Source organism: Sardina pilchardus, chromosome 3 (genome assembly GCF_963854185.1).
Source record: "Sardina pilchardus chromosome 3, fSarPil1.1, whole genome shotgun sequence".
Classification (NCBI taxonomy): Eukaryota; Metazoa; Chordata; class Actinopteri; order Clupeiformes; family Clupeidae; genus Sardina; species Sardina pilchardus.
In genome coordinates this window covers 16,751,836-16,759,405 of record NC_084996.1, presented here as the reverse complement: position 1 = coordinate 16,759,405, position 7,570 = coordinate 16,751,836, and the positions used below count along the sequence as shown (strand labels likewise).

Here is a 7,570-nt window from a genome sequence, read left to right as displayed (position 1 = left end):
GTCTTAATAGCTTAGCTCAGCTTGTTGAAGCCTGCTAGTTCCTATAAGATCAAGATTGCTTTATTGATGCTACCCATTAGCATTTTCCATGGAATTGGTGCCTTTTGGAAAGATACCTCAGTTGAACCTCTAGCTGCAGAACAAAGCTTAGTCAAATTTGTGTGTCATAACACATCCCTTCCATCCATCCATCTATCGCTCATCTCTCACGCACACGGACACCACAGACACACACACTCACGCACACACACCATGGCCCCATTGTGTGGATGTTGTGTTTGGGGTCTGTGGTCCATGTGTGGAGGAGAGCCGACTCAAGGTGCCTTTTTACTGGAGCCAAACATCTGTCTCTGCCTACTTGATGAATGGAACAGTAAACAGTTCACATAAACTGAGACAGAATGTGATTTCCTTACGGCAGAAAACCTAGAAAGTCAACTACACTGCTTGTTAAGGCTGTCTCAGGATTCAGGTAAAGTGTCTCCAGTATATGTATTGTATTTATATGTTGCCCTTTGAGAGACAGTTTGAAATGAGGTGCACCGAGACATTCAATGCCCAGGGGGTTTTCAGTGACTCAAATCCAGTATGCACATCAGCAATGCAAACATCTGGGAATATGCACTGCCACGTGTGTGTGAACATACATCTTCAGGCCAGAAATCCAACCCTCACACTGCCTACATAAGCGATCGGATGTTATAGTGGACTGATTCACCACCACCAATCTTGATGCCTTGCACTTAAAATACACATTTTAAGCACATCAAGTTTCTCATTTGTGATGGCTGTCCTCACACTTTAATTCCACATCAGAAGATCACACAGAGACAAAGACTTGACCTCTTGTAACTTCACCGCTCAAGGCTTCAAAGTTATCAAGCCACAGATGGTCATGCTCTCTTCCGTTGGTATATATTGGCTTTCGTCTCTGCCTTTGAGATGTGGGCAAAAATGCTTTCATTTAAGCTGTAAAATGAATCACATAAACATAATGCCCTTTCAATTCTTCATGCTATTCCTATTGATTTTTCAGCACTGTCCAGCTTGAAAGCTACATTGAATCAAGGTCATAAAGCTGGAAACCAGAGCCGGAGAGAGTTTTACAGTTTCTTCCTCTCTTTTGTCTTCTCAAAGCAAAACCAGATTGAAACATGAACCAGGACAATGGAACAGGATAAGGACCACATAAAATTGATCCAGCAGGAAGATTAAAAACGTATAGCAATTATTCATTTCAATCAATAATTTGATGAGACATGCACAATTCTCAACAGTCTTTGTGTTCCCCATGCCCATTCCCAAGTGATTACTCATGCAGTTATAAAGTCTTATAAACAAAAGTGATCACCATGATCATGGTCATGTTTGACACACTTGCCTACTGATGTAGTAGGATATGGTACCATGAACTGAAAATAGCAGATTAAATAATGTCAAATCCCACATGCTATTTGTTTAAAGAATACCTGACTGGGGTTGTTCAGTTTCGGGTTTGTTGTAACGTGTAGTGTGTGGGTTAGTGAGGGTGAGGGTCAGTAAGCGATCCAGATTTATACAGATTTTTTCGTAAAGTTTAGATGTGTGAGTAGTAACTCCCGCTAGTTAGTTTTCATACATGCATTTCAAACTCATACACACATTTAACTTAGAAAGCAGAAAACAAAAACAATATTTGATGATTGCAACAGAGCACCTTTATTCCTGAAATGTTTATGTGAAGTTGATTAGAGGTCCAGCAGTTCCTGGATCAAATCTAGACAGACAAAAAATGGGCATGTTTTAGATGTGATGTGATCAGCACCTGCACATTACACCCCCCCCCCACACACACACACACACACAACACACAACACACAACACACAACACACACACACCTGGGTATTTCATGCTTCTCGTCAGCTGTTCTATGGCATCATGCGAGAGCATTTGGATCTCGCTGCGATGGCGCATGCGTCCGTCTGAGGTCAGGTGCCAGAGGCAGGACTTGCGCTCGCCCCCACTGGACACCTGCTGCGGAGTCTTTTTGAAGCTGGTGCTGAAGCACAGGTTGTGACGGATGGTGTTCTTCCAGCCGTCAGGAGCGGTCTGAAAGAAGGGGAAGTGCTCTCTGGAGCACGACGGGGGAATCAAACTTCAAGTTATTGCATGGAGAAAAAATACAAAGTCACTGATTTCAGAAATTGGCATAAGCCTTATTATGACTGCTTCAAAGTCACAGATTTCAGAGGTTGGCATAAGCCTTATGACAGCTTCTTAATTAAGCCTTGACTGATATTTCAGTGGGGACCAGTGAATGAAACAACTTGTGCCAGTCACCTGGTGAAACTGTAGATTTGCTGAACGTTTAGGCTTCCTGTGCGACTGCTGCCGAGGGCCATGGCGATGAGAAGGCAGTAATTGACCGGAGGCCGAGGCCAGGCCCAGGCTCTGAACGCGAAACTGTCGCTGTCTTTATGCACGCGCCGTGGCGGTCTGCCTCGGCCCCGGCCCCTCGTCGCGCCCGTCCGACGCGCCCGCTCGCCCTCCTTCGGCACGCGGGACTGCCTCGTGACCTTCACCTTCCGGCAGATCTCCAGCTCTGCGGACGACTCGTCGTCAGACACCTGAGGGCAGTTTTAACTCACTGTTTGTGATGCAATAGCACCCATTTATCACAGACACATGTCTTGTACAGTAATCAGGAGTCCAAACCCCTGAATTGCAATATGATGATCATACTTGTCAAGTATTAGTAAACACAGAAACAAGCAAAAATACACTTCAGCATAACTTACACACTGACAGACTTTGACAAGATTTGGGAAAGATTCTGTAGTCTTTTGAGTAAAGCTTGAATGAGGGGCATTAGTTAAAAGACTACAATCTTTCAAGAATCTTTCCCAAATCTTGTCAACGTCTGTCAGTGTAAGGTATAGGCTTTACTCTACGGTGATACATTTACCATGTGTTTACTTGTGAAGAAAGTGTCGCTTGGAGACTTGTTCAGATCCCCAGGTGAGACAGGAGTCAGGGGCTCATATGGCAGGTGAGTGTTGATGAATTGGTGATCTATGTTTGGTGTGCCCACATAAGCCTTAGTGGGAGTTAGCCTGCTTGGATGCATGGGGCATACCAAGTTGGGGTTTACAATAAGCCACAGATTTGGCTCAATGTCATTTTCTGCCAACAAAAAAAAATATAAATAAAACTGAGTTTAGTGTTTTGTGATAATCCTGTTAACCTACCCTTTCAAAGAGGATAACCCATTGACACGTTTGAAACCCAACACAAATACATTGATATCAACTTTAGTGTAGGCTACTGCTCTTCAACCTGTCAGCTTTAAACTTTTTGTTGTTGATGATGATGATGATGATGAACATTTTTCTGCAGCTGAAAAGTTGTACACATAATCTATCAACTTACCATCTGATTGCTTTGAATACTGACATGGAATTTCAGCTGATGACGTTCTCCGTGACATCCTTGCATAGTGCCACTGAATCAGATACTCATTGCGTTGACCATCTAAAAGGAGATATTCCTATCCTATAAACTCTTGCAAACTTACATTTCAAGAGTAAAACCATTGCATTTTATACCGAAATTCTAATTTTCCTACCTTGATGATACTGATCTGTGGTTGTGGTAAGATTGATTTCTTCATTAATATCCCAGTCTGTCAGACCAGTTGTCAAATGAAGGTCAAGAAATCGATCTATATTTCCAAAGCGCAAAAACATTGTTTTCAATTTAGCAAGAACATTGCTTTCTGCCACAGACATTCAGGCCTTTTTAATTGTAAAGGGGCTGTGGGCAAGCTGGGCCTACATGGGTTAAACTTCGCCAGGTGTGCAAGATTGGTAGCCTGTATGCTACAGGGTGACGATAATATGGACCACCTGCAACTGAATTATCTGGGCAAACGTAGCGAAAAACAAACCCGTCAAATACAGCTTGATTTATTTAAGCCAAATTGCTCATTCGGGAATCTTGCTTTGGATAATTATAGTTTTAATGGGAAAAGTCTGAATAAGTTATATCTTACTACAGAATGTAAAGATTAACGGGACTAGTTTAATCAGAGACGGCATGGTAGGCCCCTACAGTATAGCGCGAAGACCAAAGTAGAAACACGTAGGCCAAATTTTATGAAATAGCAAAGTGCAGCTGAACTTCAGCAGTCATTGGTGTCAAACTTACTCACTCATACTTCTTTCAAATTCATTCAACTACCCATCTAATCTGATCTAGAATAATAGTGTACTTATTTTCTTGAGTATTTTTTTCTGCCATAGTGAAGCGGACATGTTTAGATGAGACGCCATCCATTCTGCCACATGAGCAAAGAATGGAGTGTGCTTTCCTGCCTTTTCCTCCACTTGCACACTCTCCCCTACCCCCACTGTAGCTTGCTCGCCAGATGTTTATGGCTTATGGGAAATTCTGAAGAGTGCGTGAATGGTCGAGTCTGATTCATTCATAGAAATATAAATAAAATTGAAAATGAGCATTTATGACTCATAGGCTACTGCAATGTTTCAGATGGTCATGTAGGCTGGGGGTAGAGCTATGGGGGATCGCTCCCAGATGTGCTCTGTGAATAAAGTTGCCTGCAGACTGAGTTCACATGTGAACAGGCTGTGCAGTTTGGACTATGCGTCTATGACTGTATATAGTATCAAGAGAAATACATATGGGGGATCAAGGTACATGCACGTGAAAATGTTTTCTTTCGAAGTCTTAGAGGGCGCTAACACATGAGCTTCCAAGTGTGAGATGGAGAAAATTGGCTACCTTTGGCTGGTTCCAGTAGTTGTTTTCACCAACTTGAAATATATAATCGTGAGTCATTGAACCAAAGAGGAAAAAGGCTGAACAAGAATTAACAAGGTCTATATCTGGCATGTATGCAGAGAGTCTGCACCAAATAATATAAAGTAATATATGATTCAGTGCAAAATAATACTCTGTAACAATAAAATAAAGCAATATATAAAATGAATATAAATGTAATAAAATTAATGTTTGAATTATTGTCAACTTTGGGCTTTCAACTATGTTTTCCACAAAAGTGTGCTTGGGCCATGTCCAGTCTCAGCTGACAACATGACCATTACAAACTCTCCGGAGCAGTCAGTGACTTTTATAGCCTGCGTGGCTTTGCACCTGGGGACATAACTGGACATTATGGGCACCTTCAAATTATAAAGACAGTACACACTAGGCTACTGTTCAAAGGTTTGGGGTCACCCAGACAATTTTGTGTTTTCCATGAAAAATCACACTTCTATTAATTAAATAAGTTGCAAAATAAATAGCAAACATAGTCAAGACGTTAGAAATAATGATTTTTATTTGAAAAAAATCATTTTGATCTTCAAACTTTGCTATCGTCAAAGGATTCTCCATTTGCAGTATCACAGCCTTGCAGACGCATTCTAGACGTCAATTTGTTGAGGTAGTCTGAAGAAATTTCACCCCACGCTTCCTGAAGCACCTCCAAGTTGGATTGGCTTGATTGGCACTGTCTAACATACCATAAGGTCAAACTGCTCCCACAAAAGCTCAATAGGGTTGAGATCTGGTGATCTGGCACTGGCCACCATGCCAGTGGACTGCGTCTTCCCTAAATAGTTCTTGCATAGTTTGAAGGTGCATGTGCTTTGGGTCATTGGGTCCTGTTGTAGGAGGAAACTGGCTCCAATCAAGCGCTGTCCACAGGCTATGGCATTGCATTGCACAATAGAGTGATAGCCTCCTTATTCAAAGTTCGTTTTACATTACTAATCTCCCACTCACTCTCCTCCTCCTACAGCATCTTTTTACTTGCTCTGCATCTCACAAATGTCCATCTGTTTGATCCAAACCACCTCAAACTCAGATTTGCCAATCTTCCTCTGTCCAATGTCTGTCCTTTTGTCCATCTAAATCTTTTCCTTTCATTGGCTCAAGTCTCAGTCTCAGATATGGCTTTTGTCTGTGCCACTCTGCCTAGAAGGCCAGCAGCATCCCGGAGTCGGCTCTTGGACGTTGAGACTGGCGTTTTGCGGGTACCATTTAGGTACCCGCAAAGGACCTGTGAGGCATCCATTTCTCAAACTAGAGACTCTGATGTACTTGTCCTCAGTTGTGCACCGGGAGTCTCCCACTTCTCTTTTTAAACTGGTTAGAGCCTATTTGTGCTTTTCACTGAAGGGAGTAGTGCACACTGTTGTAGGAAATCTTCAGTTTCTTGGCAATTTCTTGCATGGAATAGCATTTCACTAGAATAAACTGTCGAGTTTCAGAAGAAAGTTATCTTTTTCTGGCCATTTTGAGAGTATAATCGAACCCACAAATGCTGATGCTCCAGATACTCAAATAGTGTAATGGAAGGTTAGCTTATCTAATCAGCACAACAGTTCTCAGCTGTGCTAACATAATTGCATAAGGGTTCTCTAATCACCAGTTAGCCCTTTAACACAATTAGCTACCATTGCACAGGAGTAATGGTTGCTGGAAATGGGCCTCTGTTATTTATTTCCTGTGCTGCATACTGGACAATAGATGCACATAATGAATCATATGAAGTATCAAAATTATAGTTTATATAATTAAATTATAGTTTATATTATAATTATAGGAATCAGGAGGATTCAGTCCAATGCACGTCTTTGGCAAGTAGCCTACAGACAAGTAAAGAATAGTCAGACAAAGGCAAGCAGCCCTCACCCCCCAAAGCTGTGAAGGTGATTCACACACAATAATTTTTCTCTCCCTTAGCCCTTTATGGGGCAAAAAAGTATATTTGGTTACTTCCAAAGACATCCAAAATGGGGTGGGATGATTGTATTGGAAGCACTGAGGTGTCAGACGCGACTACTTTTTTTCACATCTTGGCCCCCGGCCCGGAGTTCATGTAGGAGAGCCTCTTTAGCAGGATTTTGCTAAGAGCCCCACGGAGGTCTGAACAGGCGCTGCTTGGCCCCCCTTTACAGGTTTTTTTCCCCTTCTGATCCTGTTTGAATCAAATTGTCCTCCATTTTTCCAAACTATGCAGCCAAACAAACTTGGAGGAAGGATAGCCAGGTTTGTTTAGATTATAGAGCGAGCATCAATAGGAGCTGTCATCAAATGCCCGCATCATTTCCTCTTGACATTTTCATGTACACAATACATTGCAGGCACACATTTCAGCAAGCAAACACATTGTTTTCCAGTAAGGTAACGTGTTGGTATGCACACACAGGTGTGCCTCGCTGGAGCTCTGGGAAATGATGGGGTGTTGGCACCACTCCTGACTGATGGCTTTAATACTCCAGCTTTATGTTTTTGCTCCCCACATCATGCCCACAGGCTCTCAACTCTCAGCGACTAACCCTGAAACTCCTGTGGAGGGAGACCTGCACTTACAAGCCATGTGATATTCAGTAGGTTGGGCTCAACCATGAGGTGTGTGTGTGTGTGTGTGTGTGTGTGTGTGTGTGTGTGTGTGTGTGTTTAGACCTGAGAGAGTATTAGAGTTGTCTTTGTTGAGGCAGGGATGCCTCAGGCAAGGAGAATGTCAAGTCCTTTGGATCCTTCTGTAATACTCCCCTGTGACTG

The 7,570-nt window shown here is 42.5% G+C and overlaps 1 protein-coding gene across 1 annotated transcript; it reads right to left on the bottom strand.

Moving 5' to 3' along the window:
* Positions 1-1,674: 1,674 nt before the first annotated feature.
* On the bottom strand, positions 1,675-3,915 carry foxr1 (forkhead box R1). Its single transcript, XM_062531142.1, has 6 exons — positions 3,606-3,915; positions 3,410-3,511; positions 2,946-3,163; positions 2,321-2,607; positions 1,879-2,111; positions 1,675-1,756 (listed from the first exon to the last, which is right to left on the bottom strand). The coding sequence occupies exons 1-6, from the start codon at positions 3,766-3,768 to the stop codon at positions 1,728-1,730; spliced, it is 1,032 nt and encodes a 343-aa protein (XP_062387126.1). The 5' UTR covers positions 3,769-3,915; the 3' UTR covers positions 1,675-1,727.
* Positions 3,916-7,570: the final 3,655 nt, after the last annotated feature.